Here is a 27,253-nt window from a genome sequence, read left to right on the forward strand (position 1 = left end):
ACATTGGTGCTATTTATATACAGAAGCTGTTTTTAATATTAGTTAGGTTTTATAGGTTATAAATAATTAATTATTTTAATTATTCTAAGATAAATTATCCTATTTAATTAAAAAGATTCCTAATTAGTCCTTTAACATGCAGATAGGTTTTTAATTATAATTTTTAAGCTAATTATTTTAAGTATTATAGTATAGTCCTGCAGCCTTTGCTTTTAATACAGAGACTAAATTAATATAAAAATTAGGAATATATATAGTATTTAAAAGCTTAAACTATATATTTCCTTTTGTTAAGAATCTCGGGGAAGAAGCTATGTCGTGAGGTGCTAGGATAGCGGTGATAAACTATCGGTGCGATCTAGTATCGCATGGTGAGTATGTTCTTCTATCTAGGAGAGAGAGAGCGTAGATAAACGCTTCCTCATGTCTACGTGTCCTTTAGCCCCTTGCGTGTGATATATCAGATCGCTACGGGACTAGGATATACGAAGGTGCCTTAGGCATCCTGATTTCCAACACCTTTTAATAATTTTAAGGGGAAATATATACTGTACTAGTGCCTTTAATTTTTGTAAAAGTATTCCTAATTTTAATATAAAATATTGATTTTATTTGCTAAAAATTATAGAATTTTAATCTAGAATTGTAAATATAGATATTTAAAATAGTATTAAAAGTTTATAAGCTTTTTAATAAAATTTTTTAAACTATTTTTTGTAGTTGTCATGGCTATTTTTAGTTTAGGATTTTAATTTGCTAATTTTACTTTTAATAAAACTTTTATAAAAATAGTTTTAAACTTTTCACTTTTATTACAAGTATTATTAAATTATTTTTTAAACATCTGGGTTAATATCTTGGTCTTAAGCTAATTGCTGGATATATTTGTATTTGTTAAAATAATAGTAACTATTATTTGCTTTTAAATTGTACGGACAAGGCCTTTATATAATAAAATTATTACCTTTAAATATTACCTAAGTAATATTTATCTGTTTTAAAAGCTTTGGTTAGTTTAGTTTAATTAAATCCCTAAACCTTTTAGTTATTTGGAAAAATAAAGGTATTTTTTTTTATTATTTTTTTTTTTTTAAATTAGCTTATCCTTCTATAATTCTGCAAAATGATTAAAGTAGCTTTAATAAAATTATATAAAGGTTTTATAGATTACTAAATTTTACCTATATTTAGCTCTACTACTTTAATATAGATATTTTCCTATTAGGAAATCTATAATTTAATAAAGCTAACTCGAGGGCTTTTTAAATTATATAATATTTTTAAATAATATACCTTTTTTAGGATTTATTAAAAGGTACTATCTTAGATTTTAATATTAATAAAATATTTAAGGCTAAATTATTTCCTATAATAGCTTGCTTATTATTATAGGATATTAAATTGGTAATAATTAATAGTATATAAAAAATACTATTAGTTAATTATATTTTTAGATTTTATATTATATTTACAAATAGCGTCACGCCATAGGTTATACTTTTTAGCATTAAGGTCTAGTATTAAACTAGCCCTTTTATTAACATTGGAAACGTCAGGGTACTAAGGCTTTCTTAGTATATTTGGTTTAATACCTATATCAGGATCTATATAATCCCAGACGCCCTTATTTTAAGTAATAATCCTGATATTATTAAACTATAATAGCTAGTTATCTTAGCTTAATAGAATTATTAACACCTTAGTTAAATCTATATGGTATTAATATTAACCTGCTTAATATTAATACTAATATATATAATAAGGTTTGTCCTATATATAAAACACCTTTATAAATTTAAAATAGTAAAGTAATTCGGGAAGGTATATTAAATAATATAGGTATTTAGCAGGTTAAATAATAAAATATAAAAAGAAGATAAAAATAAGTAAAATAAAATAATATTTATAGCTATGCCAAGCTTATAATTATTAAAAGGAAGGTAGTAGGGGAAGTAAGGTATAGTAAATATTAGTTATATTTTTAATAGATTCTTATATTTTTATAATAATAATATATTAAAGAATAAATAAATTAAATTACTTGTTTTATTCTTACAAAAATTGCTTCCAAAGACCTGCTTTTTATATTTGCATTTTAGTTTCCTTTTTAGGTAAATAAATTAATATTAAAGTTCAGGTAGGACTTGCTTTGAAATCAACAGAGTTATATAGCTAATTAATTTCTTATAGAATCTTATAGAAATAGATTAAAAAATATTTTATAGTTTTCTGTGACTTATAAATTATGACTCATAATTTTTCCATGGTTTTGCTGATATTTTGCAGTAGTAATTGGTACCTGATATATTAGGCTCCTATTTCCAACAATAATAGAATAATAATAGAAGCCTATGACTAAGCTTATTATATAAATTGATATTGAATATAACGTAATCGGTAAGCGAGCGCCGCACCTCTGTATTCCATATAAAATGACACTTTTTGAGAGTCTAATATCTCAACAATAAAGCACCTAGGGGACATAAAATTAAATATACAGTATAATATAATACTGTGTATATATATATTAAGCAGAGAAATTTCCAGAATGAATATTTCTCCAGGTAAGATAAATTACATCTGTATTTTTTATACTTTCAGTTGTTCTAGTACTTAAAGCCAAGAAAACTACCTAAAAACATGAAAATATAAAAACTCCCTTTTTAGAGTTTATATATATGTTACTATCTTATCAAGATGTTTCTATATCTACTGGTGGTTGAGATATTAAGGTTTCAAAGAGTGCCATTTTATATGGAGTACAGAAATGCGGCGCTCGCCTTCAATGCGGCGCTCGCTTACCGATTACGTTAAAAGGTGATTGGTATTAGTAAAGGTATTAGTAAGGCAATGTAGGTAAGGCAAGTGGGTAGGTAAAATATTAAATAAAGTAGTATTTAAGGCAACCCGGGCTTATAACTGTCGGAGGATGGTGGACCACTACTACTAGACTAACCAGGATAGGAATAGCCATGGGATACTCCTATTTAGAATTGGCTTAGAGGAAATGGGTTGTGAATACTATTCTATAATAGTATAATAAATAAATATAGGTATAAGTTATACCAAGTAAGTATAAGATATAGTGGGTATATAACAAAGAATAGCTTGTATTTTCCTATATAGGAAGGTATATGCTCGAGGGATATTAAAAATAATTATTTATTTATATTCCAAGCAGGGGTTTAAGCTGCTTTTTATACCTTTAACGTCCTAGGGTTCTCTTTCCAAATTAATCTCGGTATTAGGATCCGTACCATATAGTTTCAGAAGTTTGGAACAGGCCGCCAGATTTCTATTCAGTAATTTCTTAATTAAGTAGTTTGTCACAGGCTGAACCTGTAAGATACTATATAGGGCGCTAGATGCGACTGATCGAAGATCAGTCGTCTTGTACCTTTTATATGGTCAAGTGGTTTTATCTCTACTAGCGCAGAGACAACCAAACCATCACATAGTTTCTTAATTAAGTAATTACTTAATTAGATAATTAGAATATCTGAATATTCTGACACTAATAGTTATTATTTTTTTTTTTTTTAAACGGCTTTAACCACACAACTGTTTTAATTTAATTATTATTTTATTCTAATTATTATTCTACACGTGCTTTACTTTACTACTTTTACTTTTTTCACGGGTTGTCCCCATGACATGCGCCACATAGTGTATGCGGTTGTGGTCACGTGGTTCCCGTTAGTTTGCCGTATACTCTTAGCACAACGGCAGCCTGTATTTGGTTTTATCTCTTTAATAATTCCACTTCGTTCCCTCGTGGCCGTAAGGACGGCTAGTAATAAGATCCGTAAGGTGTCGACACTCTAGCCTATGACAATTTTTAATTTAATTGCTTTTTTTGTTCTTGTTTTACTAGCATTTATTTAATATTTTCCGAGGACCGATCTATTTATTATTAACCATTCTATTTTTTAATCCTTTTTTTTGTTGATATACGTTATTTTCCCTCCAGTTTCATATTTTTAGTAGCCTCAAAATCTGCGTTTTAACATATTACTAATTAGGGATCATTATATACCTTTCAAACTGTCAAGGACTGCATTCCCTGATTCCTGAAGACTAACTTCTATTACTTTTTAAATTACTAATTTTGACACTTGCTACCTAATATTATTAACAAAGAAGCTTACTAATAGTACTATTTATTAAATTATTATAGTAAAAATACTAAAAAACAAAATATTAAATGCAAGGTTTAGTGCTCTGGGACTACAGATTATAGCATAAATAATGTCCAAAACAGGCACCAAATTATTCAAAGGTAAATTTATATTGCATCTATATTCTTTACTAGTTTAAATATCTGAAAGAAAAGAGAGGCCATCCAAATACTTAAATATCTATAGGTACCGAAGCAGTCGCCGACGGTAAAATGTTGGCGGCATGCTCTTATTTGTTCTGACTTGTAATAATATTAAAATATTATATAATTTATTGTTTTATCTAGATATCCATATATAGGTGGCCAAATGCCCCTAGGATAACATTTTAAAGGATAGGAAACTAAGTTATTCTAATCTGAGACTGAATGAATCCTATCAGATCCATCACAACATAGATAAGAATCATTGTACCTAGACAACAAAATTATGGTATTTTTATACAACAGAGCAGATAAATATTGTTAGATATAGTGTATAGCTATGAATCCTTAGAAGACATATCATATATTACACTATTTTATAGAGGACATATGCATAACCTCTATAGTTATACAATACACGGTGAAATCCTCACGAGGCCAAAGACCGTATAGACCATGTGGCTAGCAAACTAATCTAGAGATTAGAGTGTTAACAGAGGAAATTTAGATATAAAAGCTAGGTGTAGCACCAACCAGGGATAAAGGTTGTATTAAGCCCATATCATGCCGAAACAGCTATTTCTTCTTTTTTGCAGATCTTGATTCTACTTTGTTTCAGAAAAACTCCCCCAGAAGTCGCGGTGTCCATGAGGGATCTTACCTGCAGCCGTTCTTTTTTTCTTTGGCCGGCCTTTGCCTCGTAGTTTCGCACTGTTTTATAACCATAAGATAAGAATATAATGTAAACACGTGCAAAACTTGACATACATCTGGATTGCCTCTTCTCTGTCATCCTCGGCTTCGTCAAATGCTGATAACCCAAGTGGTTTATATGTCTCCTGCAAATCTCTAAATGACACAGTCTTTTTAGGATACCATGATAGGAGTGATGGGCCACGAAGTCGCTGTCGAAGGATTTTGTTGCCCAGTCGCAATCTTTCGGGGTTAAAGTTGAGTGAAAAGATGCGACACTGAGCCTATGAGGGTCATTTCCAACCCGAGTTAGCCAATGCTAGTTTGTCTCGGAGAGGAATCATCATATGTATAATACCTTTGCAAGTTCCAATATTCGCGTATAAGTCATTATCGTCCGTAGCTTTACAATGTGGGAGTTACACCACGAAATGAAGTAGCGGATCAAAGGCACTTGTCCAAGTCACATGACTTACTGCGTGTATATTTTCCCTATCAATAATACCACCTTTCTTCACTGAATGTCCCCCTACACCACCAATAGTAATACACCAATGGATCGGAAAAGGAAATATGCATTTCGTTCCACCAAGAGTGTTAAAAAGGCTAAGGTAAACATACGCAGTCCCAAGTGGCACCTGTACTTGACATTGACCATCAAAGGTCTATCCACAAGAGGCCATCTTAGGTTCACAATTAGATGCCGCTCCGATGGAGAAGTGTAGACTTCAGCATCGTCTAAGTACAGTGTCAGATTGGATCAAAGATATCTTGAATGATGTCCAATGCACCCCTGAGGTTGAACAGCCGGGAACAGATATCGCCAAGGCAGTCGCGGACCTGAATAAGGCTCTGTGCCGTGTTCAATCTCTAACCCAACATGTTGCTAAATCTGGTGCAGGTGCAACTTTCAGTTCCTCGCGCACGAACATAACCAATTTAGAGGCGGCCCTGCCTTCTCTGCCACGTATACCAAATGACTTGCTCGCAAATGCCGTTTTTACACACCCTGGCGTGAACAGCAATATCAAGGCCACATATGATCGGCTTGAAGTCCTAGGAGATGCGTACATAGAGCTTATGGCTACAAGACTTATTTGGGATAAGTTTGGGGATATCACATCAGGGCGAATATCGCAAATTCGGGAACTTCTTGTCAAGAATGAAACTCTAGCTGAGTACGCGACTAAGTACGGCTTTGACAAAAGGGCTCATGTGCCTCATGACTACTTGACTCAACCTAGACGGTGGATGAAAACCATGGGAGATATTTTCGAATCTTATGTGGCCGCAATTATATTGTCTGAACCTCAAAATGGTTATAAAATAGCTGAAGAGTGGCTGACTCAATTGTGGCTTCCAAAACTTTCAGGAATTGAGTCGCAAAAGTCCTTTCTGCATGCTAAGGAAGCACTTGCTCAAAAGATAATGGGCAAAGGGGTAAAACTCAGATACATTGATGAACAGCCCTGTGCCCAGGAAAGGAGAGGGGTACAAACCTTTTGTATTGGTGTATATCTCACAGGCTGGGGCTGGGTAAACAGACATCTTGGATCAGGTCAGGGCCCGAGCAAGGCAATTGCAGGAAACGAAGCAGCGCTGCAGGCTCTGGCTAATGAGGCTCTAATTAAATCCATTGGTGATGTCAAAAAGGCTCATGCGGAAACCAAGTCCTGATTTGACTAGTACTGTACATAATTTGATTGTCTTTGTATTCTGTTTATGGACTTAGACAATATCCGCATAGGAGACTGGTGTAGAACGGTGTTTGTGCGCTCTGTGCCACTTCCTACCTGTGTCTCGTGGTGTGTAGACGAAAAGGTATGGTAATGTGGTAGTAACCTACCTCTAGTGGGGTTATTGTAAGGGCCCAGAAGGCTGAGGCTACGTAATCTGTTGGGCGGGTCTAAAAGCGGGGCAGATTAACTATGAGTCATCTATTAATGATGTCACAGGAGCAACGCCAGCAATACGTAGTTTATAAACCCTGTAGGTATGTAACAGACTAATAATCAGTTAGTAACCTATTTGTACACAGTAGTAGTTATTTCAGCCTAATATACAAAGTACTAGTAGTGGTTAAACAGATATAAGTAACTAAAGTTAATCCAGATATTAAAATAGTACATTGCTACCCCCCATATACACCATATAGTAAAAACAGTTCATACTACTGTATAGTGACCTGTGATGGCCATATAGTAATTTTCTATAATTTATGTAAATATGTGATGATAGCCCCTATTGAATAAGAAAAAAAAAAAAAGGTATAGAGTATAGAATTGCAGCCAGTGCCTGCTGCCCAATGCACACCCTACCCTCATATAAAGGATACTGTTTAAATCGCAGGACATTTGAATTATTTGTAAAATTAATGAAACACTGGTAAACCAATCAACATTAAATACCCCAAAAATAGATGCTCTGGTAATTGGAATGTCAGCTCTAAAGTACTGCCACGCGCCACCCCGCAGTCTTGTGAACATTATCATAAACCAGCCCTTGTCATCCATTGGTGGCGCATTGACTCATAGTTTGATCAGGAGCCCTCCTCAGCTTGCAGTTCCTCAGGGGTTGCAACACCATCCTTCATTTGAAAGTTCTGCCATCCCTTGATTCTTTCATTCCCCTCTCCTCCTTCCCTTTCCTCATATTATAATACAGTATACTCGTGCACAAGCACTTGTTCCTGCTACCAGGAAGAGTTATTATTGCATTGTCTAGGATTTAACCCTTTAATGGCTCATTGCTGAGGGACTTGTAGCAAGGTCATATCTGCCTATTATTCTGCCTATCGCCACCTTCACAAGGGTGCCCTGACAAATCATTTTCACGTGTACTTTCCTCTCAATCTCCTTTTCCTTTCAGTTCCATTAACACATTCCATCATCAGTGTTTGTCATCCATTACTAGTGACCTCACTACTAAAAGAGCGGAATTGCTGTACCTATCACATATCCAATTTTTCTACTTTTTGTCTCCTTTATCTGCCTGGGTGCCATTTTTTTACGGTTATGACGTTATTTACTATTGGCTCACTACATGGGCAGAGTGAAAAGATCAAAATGGACCATTTACCATCCGTTGCCAGTCTCATGTCTCCCCCAGAGTCCAAGCCTTTGGATACCTTTGACACTCCATTCTCTCCCCGTGCAGTATCCCAAAATCTATCTCTTTGCCATGACGCGAAACTGCCTCCTATTCTGGTTGACCGCAAACGAACTCAGTCAGAAATGGATCTACCATCTCCACCTGTCACTCCATATACAGGGAGCAAGAAAAGGAAACCGAGTACTTCGGACCATCTAGATAGGGAAGCCACTGGTGGATCTTCTAGAGACCCTATTCTTTTCCCCCGTCATGAGCCTCTTGCTGACGTTGCGACCGATGTACCTTTATTTGGCCCTGTACCCCCACCCTCTGCTGCAGCGTTGGTTGAGCAACACATCAATTCTCACATGGCAAGATTTGAGAATAAGCTGAACAAACCGACGCGAGATGAGTATTTACTGGCTCTTTCCTGCGTCCCGATTGTGTCCGCTCAATATAACCGCAATCCAGCGGCGTGGGCTAAAGAAGAGAGAGAAACACTAGAGCGTCAATTAGTCATGATGAACCGTTGTCGCCCCCCACAATTCGAAACAAAACTAAAAAAGATCGCTCCAGCACCTGCTAAAAGGGCAGCCATATCTCAGCATCGGCTACAGAGGACTACCAGGGTTAAGCGTACACCCAGGTCTACACCAAATCAAAAGTGTCTTGACTCTTTTGACTTCCCTCCCCCGAGTAGTAAGCCACCTCGCTCTATAGCTACGAACCGAGATGATACAGATTACGATTCGATCAATGATTATTCACCCCCACTAGAAACCCTTGGTGGCAATGCGAAGGCTTTGAAGGCAGACTGGAAAGGACAGATGCTAGATCTTAGCAATGATCCGGACCGGGAGCTGCTAAGCCCTGCTGAATTCAATCTTGCTGCCACTTTAAGACTGTCATGTGCCACATACCTATGCAGCAAACGCCGTATTTTTGAAGCTCGTGTTAAGGCTCTAAATATGGGGAAGGAGTTCCGCAAGACAGATGCGCAGCAAGCATGCAAGATTGATGTTAACAAAGCAAGCAAACTCTGGACTGCCTATGAGCGTGTTGGTTGGTTTCAGCCCAGATTCTTTCAACAGTATCTGCAGTGACCAGACAAGGTACACCATGGCCAACCTAGTTAAAGAGAACCCCTATAGGTGTGCCAACAGCAGTACCAGGGTCCACATTGATTTCCAACTTTGGTTTTAGTGTATGATTGTGATGTTTATTAGCGTTTCATCCAACAGGCCACTTTTTTTGCTATTGGAATTTATGATGCAATGACTTAGCAAATACCACCGGACATAGCTGGTCTGTGTTCATCTCTGATGTGGTTCATTGGTAACTTATTCTCAATAATAGTCTCTGGTGTATCTGTTTCTCTTGTCTGTCAGATTGGCTTGTTTTATTCTAAAGTGACAACAGGTATCTGTTCTAATAGTTTCTGTGCTTTGTTTTTGTTCAAAGCTACTAATGTCATGGCTCGACTCCTCTAGAGTAATAGGATTAACTTGCCTAAATCAGAAATTGTGTGTCGTGGGAAAATAATACTGCGTGAAATGTCTTTTAGCAAGCCTTGGTGGCATGTTGGGAGATATTAAACATGTAGCTCTATGTCCATTCAGGTTGGCTATAAAATAATATAATTAAATACTATATTCATGGCTATTTTGGCCTGATTTTATATATACTAATTGAGATATAATAGATTAAATTCTATTTGTTATTATTAGACATCAATCTATGCTCCGTGGCTTATATCTTTAGATATTTGTACATATAAAAAGGCTATAATTCAAGTAGAGACTTTAGCACTATTATGAGACATATCATGATAAATTTATCATCAGGCGGGCGGTTCGTTTATCCCCAAAATCCGAACTTACCGAGCACCTCCACTGTCCACATCGCTACCACCTCACAGACTTCGCAGCTACCTAAAATACAAACGAAGGGCATTAAGCTATAAAATAAGTTATATAATTAAACAAATAAGACGGTCTACCATATTCCGGATACCGCGTAGAATTCTTATGAGCAGAAAAATACATGGATTTTACCACTCCTATATAATAAGCTTGCCATTCAAAATATAAAGCATCTAAACATGCCATTAAAGATTGGTTTGGAGCTTTTTAGCCATTAATTTAAGCCTTCTCTAGCCATAGATATTTTTGTTTATTCCTTGGCTCCCACGCAGCTTATATGATCTATCTGTATTGTTAAACCTAGTATTTATATCCTTTTCAACCCGCTTCTTGATTTTCGCTTCGAGACCTTGACTTTAAATTACAGGCAGGAAATGAAGTCCTCCTGGAAGCAAGCTTGGCAAACATATTTTAAAAGTATTATAAAAAAAACAAGTGGGGCTGATTCCTGTATTATCTAGTATTATCCGGGATAATTATCCCAAGGTTTGATCCCTTAGTACTCAGCCAATTCTTAGTATTTTTTTATAATACTTATAAAATATGCGACTCTTATATTTATTTATAGTATATAAAACCTTTACTATATTTAAGTATAAGGTAAGGCTAAAATGCAAATTTTACACAAAATAGTGGTAATCAAATCGATAATGTTCGGATTAATCATTGCCAAGCCTGTATATACATGTAAGAAATAATAGATAGTAAAAGATTTTCATATACCGTGGCTTACTGCCCCTTTCACAGCTATGTACTTTATATAAAAAGTACAGTAGCATTTAATAAGGCACTATTAAAGGACAAGTTAATATATTTAAATATTTATAGTGTCACGGCATGAGGTTAGATGAATAATTTGGATTGCGTTTTGATAGACCTATCGCTTGAAGAACTAAAAACAAAACAATACGAGGGTGAGGGGCCACAGAAAACCGCCGCGTGACCGCACTTGTCAGAAATGGCCCAATCAGCAGTTTAACTATTCTGACACGAACTCCGAATTCTAACAGACAGGGGGGTAGCTCTAACAACGCATTATATTTATATTTATCATAAAGACATTTATAATATTATAATATATGTAAGTGATAAATAGTGACCATATAGGCCTTCGATCTTCTGTATAGCTTCTATATCCAGGCAACAAAATGTTCTGGATATGGAAAAAAATGCCTCCAACGAGAATCGAACTCGTGACCTGCGGATATCCAACTCTTGGATGAGCTGTCATGTGCATTTGTGCATTACTATGAGACCGCCGTCATAAAACCAACTAGACCATGGAGACACCTGTTATTAATAAATTGCAATTTTTGATATTATATGCTTTCTTTGCCAAGTAATATTTGCCACTGAAACTTTCATATATTTAGGAAATCTTATACTTTATTCTCAGAAATGTTTCCCACGATTATCAACTAAACATACAACGTACAACGCATACATTGTACATCCTGGTTTGGTGTATTAATATATAGCCTAGAATCAGAGCAGGCCTATACTAATGGATTGGGACCGCAATAGAAGGTGTGTTATCACGATTATGGCCGGAATAGTATCATTGTGCTAATCCCGTTTCCCAAGATTTGACGATCACCGCGGCGGAGAAAGCTATCGTCCAGCAAATTCTCGCAGCTATTCACGACGCAGTAGATCTCCCCGAAATCGGTCTCCCCGCCGAGTTGCTGATACGTGGGTGCCATCTCGGATATACGGTCGTGTGCGCAGTCGTTCGCCTCCAGCTTTTAGGCGCCGTTCATCTCGGAGCCCCCCATATCATAGCAGGGATACCATCTCCAAATCCTACACGAAAGCATGCTCACCTCAGCGACGCCAGTCCCCTCGGCGAGAAGGAAGACCCAGTGCCCCCATACAAACTTCATGGCGTCCGAAGTCGCCATATTGCGAGACTCGGGACATCTCTGGCGGACGGACTGGCTTTAAACGGCACCGAGAGCTATCACCGCACGCCCAAGACTCCAGGCCTCCTAGAAGAGAGCGTCCTGCACTGACTACAGCTGATCAATACCCGAGATCTAATTCCCTGTCAAGAGATGGCTCGTTCCGAGAAAGTTTACCTCGCACACCAACTGTCTTCCGCCCTCGAAGCCCTCTCCAGGAGCGTCGTCGCGAACGTTACATTGTGGATAATTTTTCCCACAAGCGAGGATCGACATCACCACGGGGTGTCGCATCGATGCAAAATTCAGCTATTGAATCTGGAAGTACGTCAAGACGGTCATCACCGTTTACCGATAGATTCTCTACTACGTTCATGTTTTATACCAGCGGTCGATCGCCAGGTTCTCACCCTATCAACCGTCAGCAGCCGTACAGGAACTCAGAGAACTCTCCCATTAATGGCCGTACCCCCAATCCAAACAAAGATAATGTAACGGATGTGACTCTAATTGCTGGCCGGGATGCTCCATCAACCCCTAGAGGAGACTTTGACAAGCGAGATAATGGCCAATCTGTTGATATTGCGGGAACCGAATACAGTAAGTTAAATGTTGCATGTCCCCCAGGCTGCCCCAAGGCGGCCTCCAATGCCGTGCAGAATGAATCCCCCCCATCTGGCCCTTCGCAGGGTCCCAAGTCCTTGTCTTCCCAAAACCGTGGGTTGAACATTTCTTTACTGTCGGCACCAACCCGTCCTCGTGGAGGTCCGAGTTTTAAAGAGGGTATATGGGGACCCACAGCGCGACGTGGGCCTTCGTCAGCCAGTTCTAATATACCTCCCTCCGGTCCACGCAGTCATTTGCCATTGGGTCCAAGCACCGAATTTCATCGCCATGCTGCATATCGACAAAATAGCGTTACAACGCCATCATACCCTCGAACCCCAAAATATACGAGCTACTTCGCGGGCCTTTCTTCGATAGTCCCAGGAGGAAAACTTCTTTCATCTAGCATGGATATTAGCGTTGAGAAGCGACTCTCTCAATTAGACGCAGACAAGGACCGGCTGTTTGAGCAGATTGCGGACATCCAGACGTATAAACGAACTGGGGTTAGGGATTGGGACAAATTTGATAGAGAGAGCTCTATTTGTGCCTTGAAGAGCGAGTTAGCAGAAGGGCATCTACAAAGTATAACAGAGTGTGAAAATGTGCATGCGAACGCTGTTTTTTAAAGAGCCAACTTAGGAAAGTCTGGATATGGTTTTTGGGATGATAAATAAATGATATTAAATGTACGCACTACTTCCAGTCTATTACAATATTAATTAATTTGCTCTCCTATTGTAGAGATTTGGGTATTCACGGAATGATAAGTTGAATCAAAAGCAGTGGTGGTGGCAAAGGAAAGAATAGACTCGATGGTTTAACAATACCAAAAATGATAGATACAATAATTGGCTAAGCTACTGAAAACTAAATGCCCTTGGTACGGAGTTGAACTAGGGACGACTGAGGCGGCATCGTTGATTTGCATAGTGGATCTCGGGCTATGCATAGTCTGTGGGGCACAGAGCTTGCCCGTCCGTCCTTGAGGCTTCGTGTCAACATTGGTACTTCTTGGAACGACTGATTTTCCACCCCTCCTATCAACTGGATCCTCAGTGCTATCCAAGATTTCTATGGCGATTAATTCTTGGGTGTACTATTGTGACTGCCGGGTCTCCTCTATCTTCGATGATATAGTTACAACTTTAAATTGAACAAGTCTATTGCCCAAGTCGCAGACCCTGGTCACAATGAATGTTTTCAGGCTTTTAGGTGAGCGCTTACTGGCCCTTTTCTCTGCGTTTCGCTTTGCTTAATATTCTAAATAGCTGATTTTTCCCATCTCGCCTCTATTTTCATTCTTCTAAATAAGATGAAGTCTTCGAGTGTATGTGCTTGTTCCCACCTGTGTTACTTATCCTGACAACTTTTTCAGAGCTGCTCCGGACTGTCATTCAAGTCGCAAGCATTGTATCTATTGGTGTTTGTGACTCGCTACCTTGGTTAGATTCCATATGCGATCATTGGCGGTGTATTGTCTCTAATTCACTCAGATCTCTTCTGGGCCTTCGCCGACTCCCTATACAATACGACCTTCAAGATCCTGTTCATTGGCTCTTCCGCTTATATAATTTATCTTATGCTCAACGACTACAAGCCTACGCATGATCCGAATCTTGATACTTTCAAAGTCCAGTACCTTTTAGGCTTTAGTGCCTTCTTAGCTATTGCTTTCCCCCACGACTATAGGGTTTCCGAGGTCAGTCCTGTTAGTCTTGTAGATGTTGAAGAAGTCTGACGAAGCGAAGATTCTTTGGACGTTTTCCATTTGGCTTGAATCTGTTGCCATCCTCCCTCAGCTTTTCATGCTTCAACGTACGGGGGAGGCTGACACTATTACAACTCACTACCTTTTTGCACTGGGTTTATATCGAGCGCTGTACATTCCGAACTGGATTTATCGGTACTTCGCAGAACAACACTTCCAGTCTAGACCAGTCATAGCAGGCATCGTCCAAACACTCCTCTATTCGGACTTCTTTTATATCTATTATACTAAGTAAGAATCCACTTTCCACATCCGCTCGACAAAATAACTAACTATTGAAAGGGTCATGAAAGGCAAAAAATTCTCTCTCCCTGTTTGAGCAATAACGAAGAGTTGGACCAATACATTGGAGAGGGTGTGGAAAGGAACAACTGGATTTAGATGTCGTGTTGCTTTGTAATTCTAGGAACTAGAATTTGCTCCTTTGGGCCCGCTGGGCTATTTTGGCTTGTAGTGTCCATTATCTTACAGTTACACCTATTCTATTCATCTATACCTGTTGACATAGTGTTTCGGGTGTTGAACTTACAAAAGCCAACACGTAGCATGTTACTAGTAGGCACTATATGAATCTGAATTTTTACTCAATGCAAAGCTTTACCTATGCACAGGGCGTATACCAATAATATACGCTATCTACTCCGTATGTTTCATGGGATATGCTTAGTTGTCTGGCTTTTGATTTCCTATAGACAGGCATACTAGTAATTCAAACAATAATGGTACATGCATGTGTATCATTTAACGCGGGGTTGTAAGGTTGTCCACAGTCCTGCTCTTTCTTCCCTTTACAAGCATCTGCTCTCTCCAGACTCTTCCATTGAAAAGTCCGCATGGAATCGGTTGGCTTTTGCATTCTCATATACTAGATTGACATGAAGCAAACTATATAAAGTGATATTGACGTGACACTAGTCACTCCCAACAGAAGGCTGTGTAATTGTCGCCTTGTGAAACTTAAGGCTCTCAATGGCTGGGAGAGCCATGTGTAGTGGATGCATACCCGGGACTATAGTTGACCTGCGGCGATGACACAGGCATTTCCCCATGAAACGGACCTATTGCAGTGGACACAGAGCTGGGCAGATGACCCAGTGTGGTGGAGCTGAATGAGCGCACTGGACCGGTGTTTGGGCTCTGCCGCACATGTACATTCCGATGACTATCTGTCCAGCCACTGTGGCCATTGAATTGGTTGAAATAGTCAAATTGTGACCTCTCTAACGGGGCTTGGCCATTTAAAGTAGACTCGCGCCTGGATATAGGAGACGATGGAAGTTTAGGAGAACGAGGCATATTGTTGAGACAAGGAGAGCCTCTTCTTGAGCTAGGCGGTGTTAGGCGCGAACCTCCACGGCGCACTTGGCAGGTTGGACAGATTTTCACAAAGCGTGAAATGAGTTCTTTTGGGACCCTTCAGACTGATTAGAATAATAATCAGAGCATAGCAAACAGGGATTTACATAAATAATGGGGAGGTTGGAGGATGGTCTATTACATTACCTACCATGAATATATCTGCCGAACCTGGGCCGAAGTTTTATCCCTACCACCATGTTGACACTGTTGATGGGCTTTCGTGAGAATCTTGAAAAGTTTCTCCCGAATAGCCACTGGTTTTCCTTCATGGCAGATCATCTTTGTGTACTTATAAAGATACCCATGTCAATATTGAACTAGCCGTTCAATGTAAGGGCAGATACATACATCTGTGGTCACGCTACCAACTGTTTGGAGCTTGAACATTTTTTTCACCCAGAATCTGGTTAAGAACTTGCTTCTTAGCGATGCTTGATATAGAGCTTCCATGGAATTTTCGGATAAAGATCAAAGACAACAGAGCCAAGTATATTTATGGTAATATAGCGTTACATACCTGAATTGGGCCGATTCTATAGCAGTGTCTTTAGGATCCAGCAAAACCGTCTTTATATTTCGTGCTCGTTTAGCATGAATCAAAGCCTTGTCTTGTTTCTTTACCGACAGATCTTCGACATAGCTAAATGAACAGACATAGGGAGTCCCAACCTCATGTAAGCACGACCAACTTCTTCAACATCCCGAATAATATTATGAGAGATCTACCTTTTCATCAGTTGGTCAAATTCCCTTACATTTGGGAACCCGTCCAGTGGAGGAATCACTGGCTCTGATAGCATCGTATTTTCATTTCGAGAATCCTGACTTTCAATGTCGGTCTCACTGAGAGCTTCACGAAGAGGCAGATACCTTGATGTCTGAAGATAACGATTATGGGCCATGTACTGCACTGATTGGTGCTGCAGAGCCGTAACTTCCAGTGTTGATGGGATAGAGTGATTCGGTGAATGGTGTGGAGAGAGATGATGCATATGGGATGGTGCTAAAACTGGGTGATTATAAGGAGAAGTGAAGTGTGAAGTATAAGAGTTGAAAGAAGATTGAGGGAAACCATAGGTCACCGGCTCGTTCACGCTAAACTCATGTCCATCCCCATGATTATATGGAACTGGAAGAGCAACTTGATGGTTCACGATATAGTTTTCGTGACCATCATTGCCACGCTTTCCAAAGCCACTCATCATAGATAAGTGGAAGAAGACGGGTTGAAGAAGCTCTGAGCACTTCGCAAAACAGCTCTAGCACAAAAGCCAATTCAATTCCTTGGGACTCTGAGAGATACAGATCTATTTCCTGGTGCATCACCAAAAGGTTCAATGAGAGATCAAAAATAGGGTAAGAGATTACTAAATACCGAAGATCCCCTTGACAGAATGAGGATTGCAACTCAGGGCTGCTATAAAAGTGCCAAGGGAAGAAAGGAATGTTGAGGAAATGTCAGGCCTTGAGGAATAAAGAAGACAGGAGAAACAAGAAGAGAGGAGAGAGAAGGACGCTGGTAGTTACAAGATCGAGGTAGGGATAGAAAGGGCAACCAAGCCCAGGTTAAATGTCCAGATGCTATTGACCATGCCTCATATAAAGCGCAGTATGGCCGGCATACAGAGTGCTGGTGTAATATGCACAGGACCATGACACCCTACACATCAAGGATGCAAGGTAACCACAGGCAGGTCTGTATGAAGCAGACACAGCTGACAGGATCCCTGAACAATGGGCCAAGCAACTCCTTTTCATACAGGCATACAGGCATACAGGCACAAAAAGTAATATGGGTGATAATCAAAAAAGAAGGGCATGAAGGGCAGTAGCAAATATGGGTCTGATCCTTATTTCTATAAGGTACAAGCGCAGATAATTAAATAAAAGGTCTACAGTAGTATGGAGTGAGTGAAACTAAGCACTAAGAAAATATATCGAAGGGGGTGACAACAACAAGGAATGGGGGCAGGTGGAGGAACAAGAGGGTGAGAAAAAAAAAAGAGTGAGAGAAAACACAAAAGCAATCAGGGGTCTCGTGGAACTGACAAGGATCAAGCATCAAGCATCAAACATCTTGGAAGAGATAATAGGAACTAAATACTGTAATGGGGCAAACAAGCATATTCTCAGTAAGCCAATGGCTCTCTTTTTAAGAATGTAGAAACTTGTCTTTTTTTCTCTCTCTTCTTTCCTGCAGGCGGGGAATTGGAAAAGGAGAAGGCAAGAGGGGAAATCCAAGCAGTGATAAATACAAACCTACATATGTATGCACAACGAACCATATCATCTGGTTGTCATTTGATGCAGCTGTTGGCCGGCCCATATTGCAAAAGATTAAGCAGTCAATGGCTTTCATCTGCGCTGATTGTGACGGATGCTTCCCCTTTGAGAATGTATCTAATTAAATCCTATACAGGTAGAATAATACTTACAGTTTAAGAACATCAATCATTTTGGGGTGTCAGCTAGCCGTACTGAAGACTGAAGACCAGTTATTCATTCACTATATGTGCCGTATCTGCGACCCTCATTTATTTAAGGAAGAGGGAGGGTGTAAGTGCACTGGAGGTGCTTACCACGCCTACTAGCAATGTGGTCATACTTCTTTTGCATGCATGCCCACCCTAAGCATTGGTGTTTTGCCCACAAGAGCCATATAAGTGATGTAACAACAGAAGGCTTTTTTTTTAAAAAAGAATTAGTGAATCATCTTAAATTGCCGGGTTGCTGTAGTACTAAGGCCGCCTTAGTCAAGAATTCATTCAGACATAGATACAGGCTGACAATAGGAGTGGCTAGCATCACTTAGTTGCAGATGGCTTTCCAAATATGATCGTTGCTGTTCCTGGAATATTTATCATAATATGGTGTAGATATACAGGCCTGTAGGCACATATCTCTACGGGGTTGGTTTTTCAATACAGGGGTGTTATCATCAGCTCACCATCTGGACCTGGTTAATGTCATGGAAGTTTGGGTGCTAGCAACTGTCTTGCAGGGTCCCATAGTTAGTGCTAGTGCACGAGACTATACGGGGATTTACGTACAAGTAGCTAGTTAGTTACTTCGATGATCACCTGACGCTCGTTCCCATCTGGCGCACAATTTTTCGCATAAAAAGTCGATAAAACTTGCTAGATTCAAACTACTCTAACTCCACTATTTTTATATATATTAATGTAAATATTTATTTATAGATACTAAAAATCCTAAATTTTTATTCTGTATTAAAATTATTATATCTTTTTATCTTTATTTTTCTTTATAAAACCAGTAAAAAAAATGTAAAGGTTCGGTTGCCTCTGCACTAGTAGAGGTAAAAACCATTTGAACATAAAAAGTACAAAACAACTAGTCGATCTTTTGATCAGTCGCGTCTAGCGGCCTATATAGTAGCGAATTCGGGCCATGCGTGAGCAATACACTGCGCTCAACTCATGACAAAGAATATACATCTTAAATTATTTTAACTAACCACTTTTAATGATAATTCTATATATTCTTCTTCTTTTTCCGTTCTATAGAGCATTTTTGGTCAGAGACTATGCATGCTCTACCCATCACCCAGGGGCGGTAAGGTTTAAACTAACAAACATATAACTTTAAGTTATGGGGGATGACTAAGACACAGTGCCTAACGAATATGGCTACAACAAACACGTAGGCACTCCGAAGAAGACATGATCCCATATCATACGATCACACATCGCACGATATGGGATCTCACGGCAGTGCGCTGGAAGACCTTGGTAGACACTAGGTTAAATAGCGGTCTGCTTCTTAAGGTAGCAGATCAGAGGAGGGACACTTCAAGAAGATGGCTTAGGCAATACACTCCGCAAGACTCAAGAAAATTCCCTGAAGTCCTCCCCAGGGGCCGCCTCGGATTTCCCCTATTCGACTCTCCCTACAGCTTATAGCGTTATACAATCTCGCCCAATCCCCTACCTAACCGGCCGTGTGATTAGCGATATAGCATGTACACAGTGGGTTAAAATCAAACTTGGCTTGTTAAGGATAGGTCGGGAATCGGTCAAGCTCGGGTCCTGAATCTTTATTGATAAGCTGCGTATACGATGAATTTACGCTACAGTAGTATCTTAATGACGCGTTGATGTATTGTCATGATCTCATGACTGTATCGTTATCTATGGGCGTTCTGTATATTATATTGATCTTCGAAGAAGAACAAATCAAGGATTAGTTAAAAATATCTTGATATAAGATATAGTGATATTCTCTTCTACTATCTTACCTAGCTGAACGGTTAATGATACTCTACCCAGCCAAGTAGATTCATCACATGGCTAGGCAATTAGCATTCTAAGACTGGATAAAATTTAATACATAAATAATATATCTAATATGTTATTGCTTTATATAAAAATTTAGGATTTTAGCATCTATAATAAATATATATAGTATTATGTAAAACAATGGTTGAGCTAGAATAGTTTTAATATTACTAGTTTTGCTAATTTTGTATGGGAAAAAGAGCCTGTCGGGCTTGACTCTGCATCAAGTGACCACTCACGGTAACGTACTCAATCTCTAAGCTGCACCAAGCTGTGCAGATCACCGAGCAGCGCGCCTCTGTATCGCATATGAAATAGCACTTTTAATCAGCCTAATATGTAAGCAACAACAGGTCAAGAGGGCCTAAAAATCTATAATATATAATAATACAATAGCACGTATATAGATACCAAGCCTAGAACCCTGTAGAATTTCTAGCTTATTATATTTCAAAAAATACATTTAAATAAAAAATTCTAATTAAATTATATAAGCATTCTGAGTTATTTGCATATCAAGGAAGACTTCTATTTTTATTATAACTCTATGTTGTTGTTAATATATTAAGATCATAAAAAGTGCTATTTTATATGCACGCAGTTGGTGATCGGAGTACGTTAGCCCTCCAATGTTGTATGACTAATATAGCAGATCGATAAATTCGCCTCATTGTAATATTTAATTCCCTACACCACTGCCTGAGGGTGGAGGGTGTGGGTTGTAGTAGATATATATAGGATGCTGTAACCCCATTTGATTAGTCGATTTTCCCTCTGATCCCTCCTCATTCTTTTATATAGAGGCATATACAGCCCCTGCAACCACTCCACATCGAGGAAGCTGGCACTGCTGGATCTCTGAAATGGATATGCCACAGTATACTGTAGTGCACAAGATATTACCTTTCTCTCCTATTTTACTTCTTTCCCTTCATACTTCCCGCAAGATAATAGTTATAGGGTATACACTTGGTAAATAGGTATCTAGTATAGAGAAACACCATATGGATGTTATTATTGGTGCCTGGCGTAGGTATCTATGTATTCGTGATCCGTGTACCTAGGCAGTCAAGGTATAGGATGTGTATGTATAGTACATATAAGGTATTTTCTATACCTACTATCATTTATGACCTACAGGGGTTCACCCATATCTGGTGCACCTCTGTACTGTATTGCCTGGAGGTTGATGACCTGGTGAACTAGGTTCCTGCAATATAATTGGGCTGCTAGTATAAAGTACTCCGTACTGTATTCTATTCATTCCTCGCTGTCTTAACACAAAAATGTTACCCTATTACAAGATTCACATTACTGGATCCTTTTTCTTCTATTCTTATCTGCTATAATCTTGCTGCTATTATCTACTGTAGCACTACTGGTTAGGTAGAAGCCTGGGTTTTTAGTTGGTCGAATGCATTGTCTCGACAGGCTACTTAGGTGGTTGTTCTACCTAGGTTTTTCTAGACCCTCCTCCTCTATGTGGCAGTTGATGAATACATAACTGCATATGAAGGATATATATTACCGGCCTAGGAAGTAACCGTCTCAAATTGATGGGTGGGAACCTTTTTAAACATTGACATAGAGTTGAAGATATGTGCATTCTAAAAACACCTATCACATCTATCTGGCTTGGATATAAACCATACTAAACTTAGAGAGTGTAAACATTCAGTATCCGCTTAAGAAAATTTGCACGGAGGGCTGTGCTATGGTACATTTTGTGGTCTACCTACATAGTAGAGGTTGTTGCAGCAAGTATTAAATGCAGAAGGAAACATCCTTTGAGGTACATTTTTAATCTGCTGAACATGCGGGCCCCAGTAATTGAAGCGATACAACAAAGGGGCTGCTTGTATTCCATTACATTGTTTGTACGAAATCCCACCTACTGCTTCCATAAATGAGTTGGCTGATGCGGTGGTGTACCATTGGCTAAAGTTTCATCTATTAATGTCGTATCACAAACAACATCATTACCAGGGCCAAGGAGAATAGATAATGGAAAGGTGGCCGAAAACAGCTGCATGTAGGATCACAGTGTTCCAGATGGGGCGGGAGTTTGTCTCGGCGCTAAGAGGTTGTTGAACTAGTCACATCATTGCTGTGTAGGTTTGCAGTTGTCTGGGAGACTGGGTGGACCTTTGTCAGAATTGCATTTTACTATATTGCATGCAGCCACACTACCAGTAGTAGTAGGTTGTTTCTATTTACAACTTATGTACTAGTACGGAGTATATAACTATTTTGGTTGCCTTCCATACGTAATCTCCTGTGTACACTATAAGTTGCAAAATGCTAGAAAAAGATAGAATCCAGCTATACACTACTTATACTATATAAAAGAGACTAGACAGATTGGATAGATAGATCAACAGCAGGTTATTCTACAGAGTACGGAGTACTGTAGTGGGAATTAGACTAAAGAGGTGCAATATGAAATACGCCAAGCTTTCAGTAAAAAAAAGGCAAAAGAATGTTGGCCAGGCGTACAAAAATTGTCCGTGGCGCAGAATCGGCCTGTAACTTCTGTGATTAGGATCCAGGTTCACCATCCACCTACTTAGCTGGGTACTATAGCATTGACAAACTTCAGTATAGAATAAGACCTCGTAATCCCACCAAAAAGGTGGAGGGAGGAGGGAGGAGGGGAGTAACGACGGTTTCTGAAACCTTTTTTCCAAAAAAAAAAAAAAAAAAAAAAAAGGCTACCTGATTTGGGAATGTCAAGAGTATGGTATGGAAGAGGAAAGAATATACACAGCGCGTGTACACACATTTACTAAGGTGCTATCTCTTGCAGATCTGTAGTATAACCAACCGAAACCAGGGGGTTAAATATGTTGAGAATATAATCCCAAGAAAGACCAACCAAACCTATGCATAGCCTTTTTGGTCAGACAATAGGTGCGAGGAATTAAGTAGTATCTGGTGCCATAAACTCATCTGTATCTATGCAGTGTGTGTTTGGTTACACCATATCCAAGCTAGAAACATGTAACTTCTGCTTTGACTATAGTAAGAATGTCCTCAGCTATCTACCATGAACAAAGAGTGAATATATATGCTAATATATATTAAGCAGGTGCATATTAACCTGGACTTTTTCTATAGCCACCGAAACAAACCGTAGAACAGCAACAACAAACATAACAAGTTAAAGGGGTGTAGAGCAGAACAGTGAACTTCTCTTTATCTAATATCCAGGGTCATAACATGCCGTGCCTTTTATCGTGCTCAAATTGATGTGGAAACTTCACAACAACCCAGTTAGATGGCTATGACTAACACCTAGTCAACTATGTATAAAAGCTGGTATGCACTGACCATTCGGCCGTATATTCAATTTATATCGCAGCCTTTCTTTAGTTTCCCAATCATTAACGGAGTCCGAGTCCGGCTTCCGAGGTGAGATACGCAAATTGGACTAACCACTCCGGAGTTCAACGGGAGTGCTGTTAAATCCTACCAGATCTCGTATGGCCCATCTCCAGCTGTCGCCCAACTTCCTGCGATCAAAATCGACCCACTTATTAACTTTTCGCCTCCATTTTTCTTCTTCTGCACGTTGTCGTCGAATGAACTCTGGGCCAACATCAAATTCTTCTGTGATGGGCCACTCGTCCGATGAGTCACCACAGCTACGATCATCACCACTTGCAGCAAAGCCAAGATTATCGTAAGCACCAGATGTTCGTGGGCCGGAACATTCAGATTTTCCTTCGAGATCTCCAAGACCGGCAAAGACATCATCTTCATCTTGCACAGCAATCACGCCTTTTGTCCCGGGCTGAACTGGCGCCAACTTGAGCCAACACATGCGCTGTGGATCAAATACCATGCTACCAACTACCTGCACATTTTGCATCGCACCCATGTTAGTGATCAGAGCAGGTGATGGCTTTGGCGATTTAGGATTTGTATCTAATTCATATGCTAAGTTTTCGTTTCCTTCCCAACGAAAAGTGGCAGGATTGTAACGCATGCCGTTGATAGCTGATAAAATTAGTTCCATAATTCATACACACCAAGTAGCAACTGATCTTACATTTGCGCTCTTGGACACCCGTACCAAGGGGTTTGATCAAGTGAGGTCTGCATCCAGGTACCGTGGCATTTCTGTTTTTCTTGTTTCTTATGGATGCTGAATTTAAAGGAACACGTGCTATATTCTGTTGAGTCTTCCAGTTTGAACTAAGGGAAGTAAGTGCGCTACCGTCGCGAATTTTCGAAACAGTAGTCATTGAAGCAATTCTCTGCTCTCTTGCGTTCCTCGAAGCGTTTGTATCTCGCGCAAACCTGGGGGTGGGCTTATGAAGTTTCGGTGTAGTACTTAGTACCTTCTGTTGGGGTTCTGCTCTAGATGGAATTGGTTCACTTCGGTTCAGTTTATTATTCAGGGACTTCGGGACCCCACGACTGGAGGGATGCTTGACAAATTTACTTTCCGCTAAGGCAGACGTAGGTAAATCGTCAAATGACCCTAGCTCAGTTCCGTCGCCAAAGTTTCGCCGGCGAGCGGGTCGAGTAAGAGTCCGCTTGGTAGTCGTGAATAGAGCCTCTGAAGTCGGTTCAACCGCACTACTGCCGGCTACTTCGAAACGACTCGATCGCGGGAGGTGGGACACTGACCCTTGCCCGATAATCACTTCGCTAGAGCTATCCGAGTTTGTACGGCGGGAATATCGACAAGTTTTAACGCTAGCGTGATGTGGCTGATGTTCCGAGGCCCCAGGTGGAATGCACGGCATCCGTGACTTACGACTTGACAACTTTTTATCGCTCCCAATACGATCAGTAGGCGTTTTAGATCGGGTGGTAGATATGGCTGGGCATCCTATAAAATCTTGGCGAGTGCTTTGAATAGACGATGTCGACACTGCTGAGTTTGAGTTCCTCATTGTTGGCAACGATCGTTTCGTTTTTAACGACTGCTTTGCACTAGAAAAGCGTTCGCCACAAAAAGGGTCTTTTGCAAACCGTGTCCCAATCGGACGCCGATTCGGGGTCGTGGAACTCGGAGATGTTAAGACAGATTCAGAAGGGGGCAGAGTAGGCACGGACGTATGTGACGAGTGACCACCAGGCCTTGGGAGAGATGTACGAAACCTTAATAGAGGGGCACCACTTTCAGAAACAGTTTCAAGGTGCGTAGAATGCTGACGGTCGTGGCCGGAAAGGCGCGGAATTCTCGTCCTTGGAGAAGGTGTTGTATTTGTGAAAGTGAGTGTAGTGGCTGACCGTCGCCCTGGACTCCCGATGCGGTCCGTCTTGCATTTAACGTTTGGATTTATCGAGAGCCTCCGAGTATCAAACATATTATCGCTTTCGAGTTCAAAGCCAGAGAAAAAATCCTCTAGCTCGGTTGGATCCTGAGTAGCTTGTGCCGACTCTGGGATCATCATGTTTAAAGTACTGGACTCATGCCGCTTTCTCATAGACTTGTCTAGGTCCAATGGGCCTTCGGGAATAACAAGGCCATCCAGACCTTCATCATCACTCTCACCAGTCAGATAGCTAGATACACTGGGGCTTACAAGTGATGAGCTTGGGTTAGATCGATGGTCTCTTGCAGTGCCACCAAATCGAACTCCAATACTACCCTCAGAAAACTCCACATCGAAATCCTCGGGGCAGGGACTTGAACTTCTTGCATTACCGACTTTGCGGGAAGGAAGCCTAAGAAAGTCATCCTGTGGTAGTTCGATGTCCTCCTCAAAGTCCTCAAAAACTCTAGTTGCATCTCTCTCTTTAATAAGCATTGAATCATTGATAACGCTTGTCCGTTGTGGAGGGCGGGACAGAGTAGGCCTGATTGTAGGGATTCCTTCAACGTCGCCGGCATCACAATCAACTCGAGATCCGTCCGAATGCTCTATTGCTGACCGCAGGCGAACCGTCACATTATTACTCCAACATGGTGAAGCAGGAGCCTTCACAGGGCTCGCCGTTGTAGAGCCAATTTGCTGGAGTGATTCGGGAAAAGATGCAACTTGAGGACTTTTCAGCTCCAAAACGACATCGGGATCGGGAAATTCCACATCGTCAGACCAATCATCCACAAAGTCATCCCTCGTTCTTCTAGGCCCAAGGCGCCTTATAATTCCCCCAACAAGAGCAGACCTAGGAATACTTTTAGGTAATGGAATTCCTGCAATTTTTGCGGATGCCAGAGCTTCCTCGTTGACAGATTCCTCGTCGTCGAGTAGCTGAACCTGCCAGTCCTCGTCGCCACCACCTGTAGAGTCAATATCAGAGCGTGCAGAGCGACGGGAGGATATGGAATCCCGATGACCGGAGAGGCGGATAGACGAATTTGTCACCGACGTAGCACTTGACGCGGTCCGTAATTGAATGTCCTCGTAGCATTGTAAATCACCATCATTATCCCAACACTCAATCGCCTCTTCTTGACCATGCTGTACTTGCAATGTCAATGGCTCCATTGTGCTATATTGTCAAATTAGAAAGCCAAACAGGTGGTTTTATCACTGATAGCTGTGAGTGCTTTGGATCTTTTTGGTGGTAGAATTAGAAGTCTCCAGTATTAGTATCACATCAGAATAGACAGGAAACATCATCCCGCGTTTTAGGACCAGGTTGGCTTCTGAATGGAGCAGTTTTGTAGTATAGACAAGCTATACCCCTCGTGGTACTGGATATATGATTGAAATTTACTTTGGTAACAATAGACACGGTAAGATCTGTGGACTGGAGACCAAACAGGAGGTGGCCGTAAAGGAGCGTTTCCTCCACAGTGGGTGACACAACAAATCGACTAGGATAGCGAACGGATCAGGCCGTGGAGACAGGGAAACACGAGGTCGAAGTGCTTGAATGCTGTGAAGATGTTCGTGGATAGTGCGGTGACTGTCAGCGTTCCCCCGAGGGGTGGGTTATGGAAAGAGAGCTTGAGGTACACGGACAGCCGCTGGCATTGTCTCTCAAACACTCACAGATACACCCAGCTAATAGTTAATCGACAAGTTCTTTCATATATGGTGTACTCAAGTTGATATTTGGAGGGGATAGTGCAGTATTAAAAGGAAAGAAGCGTGATCCACATTTAGATGTCCACGACTGCCAGAGTCGGGGTAGCCACTACTACTATCTAGTGCAGGTTGTAACAGTACTGGTTACTGCACATACCTATATACCTATATACCTAGAGTATACATTCTATCACTGCTAGAGATGTAACTTCTTATATTAGTGACGATTTAGGTAGGTCTTATATGTGATTGATACTGTATTTGCATTATACAAGAAAGCTACGTAGAGTAGATCCT

General features: G+C 40.1%; 6 protein-coding genes and 1 non-coding gene across 7 annotated transcripts; 4 read left to right on the forward strand and 3 right to left on the reverse strand.

The window, feature by feature from the left end:
• Nucleotides 1–5,568: 5,568 nt before the first annotated feature.
• ATNIH1004_006229 (ribonuclease III) lies at nucleotides 5,569–6,691 on the forward strand (the record flags this gene model as incomplete). Its single annotated transcript, XM_033570865.1, has 2 exons — nucleotides 5,569–5,625; nucleotides 5,678–6,691. 2 exons carry the CDS (start codon nucleotides 5,569–5,571, stop codon nucleotides 6,689–6,691), a joined length of 1,071 nt encoding a protein of 356 aa, XP_033426897.1.
• A 1,388-nt stretch (nucleotides 6,692–8,079) lies between these two features.
• On the forward strand, nucleotides 8,080–9,207 carry ATNIH1004_006230 (SWIRM domain-containing protein; the record flags this gene model as incomplete). The annotated part of the gene is made up of 1 exon (XM_033570866.1): nucleotides 8,080–9,207. The coding sequence occupies one exon, from the start codon at nucleotides 8,080–8,082 to the stop codon at nucleotides 9,205–9,207; it is 1,128 nt and encodes a 375-aa protein (XP_033426898.1).
• A 1,989-nt stretch (nucleotides 9,208–11,196) lies between these two features.
• Nucleotides 11,197–11,314, reverse strand: ATNIH1004_006231. Its single transcript has one exon. It is a non-coding gene; the product is annotated as a tRNA-Met (tRNA).
• A 216-nt stretch (nucleotides 11,315–11,530) lies between these two features.
• On the forward strand, nucleotides 11,531–13,162 carry ATNIH1004_006232 (uncharacterized protein; the record flags this gene model as incomplete). Its single annotated transcript, XM_033570867.1, has 2 exons — nucleotides 11,531–11,553; nucleotides 11,611–13,162. 2 exons carry the CDS (start codon nucleotides 11,531–11,533, stop codon nucleotides 13,160–13,162), a joined length of 1,575 nt encoding a protein of 524 aa, XP_033426899.1.
• A 564-nt stretch (nucleotides 13,163–13,726) lies between these two features.
• Nucleotides 13,727–14,274, forward strand: ERD2 (ER lumen protein-retaining receptor; the record flags this gene model as incomplete). Its single annotated transcript, XM_033570868.1, has 3 exons — nucleotides 13,727–13,748; nucleotides 13,912–13,934; nucleotides 13,984–14,274. The coding sequence occupies 3 exons, from the start codon at nucleotides 13,727–13,729 to the stop codon at nucleotides 14,272–14,274; spliced, it is 336 nt and encodes a 111-aa protein (XP_033426900.1).
• Nucleotides 14,275–16,385: 2,111 nt separating this feature from the next.
• Nucleotides 16,386–16,865, reverse strand: ATNIH1004_006234 (uncharacterized protein; the record flags this gene model as incomplete). The annotated part of the gene is made up of 1 exon (XM_033570869.1): nucleotides 16,386–16,865. The coding sequence occupies one exon, from the start codon at nucleotides 16,863–16,865 to the stop codon at nucleotides 16,386–16,388; it is 480 nt and encodes a 159-aa protein (XP_033426901.1).
• A 6,526-nt stretch (nucleotides 16,866–23,391) lies between these two features.
• Nucleotides 23,392–26,410, reverse strand: ATNIH1004_006235 (putative cytokinesis regulator (Byr4); the record flags this gene model as incomplete). The annotated part of the gene is made up of 2 exons (XM_033570870.1): nucleotides 23,392–23,960; nucleotides 24,013–26,410. The coding sequence occupies 2 exons, from the start codon at nucleotides 26,408–26,410 to the stop codon at nucleotides 23,392–23,394; spliced, it is 2,967 nt and encodes a 988-aa protein (XP_033426902.1).
• Between the last annotated feature and the right edge of the window lie 843 nt (nucleotides 26,411–27,253).

This window comes from Aspergillus tanneri, assembly GCF_003426965.1.
Source record: "Aspergillus tanneri strain NIH1004 chromosome Unknown AapTan_4_pilon_pilon_pilon, whole genome shotgun sequence".
Classification (NCBI taxonomy): domain Eukaryota; kingdom Fungi; phylum Ascomycota; class Eurotiomycetes; order Eurotiales; family Aspergillaceae; genus Aspergillus; species Aspergillus tanneri.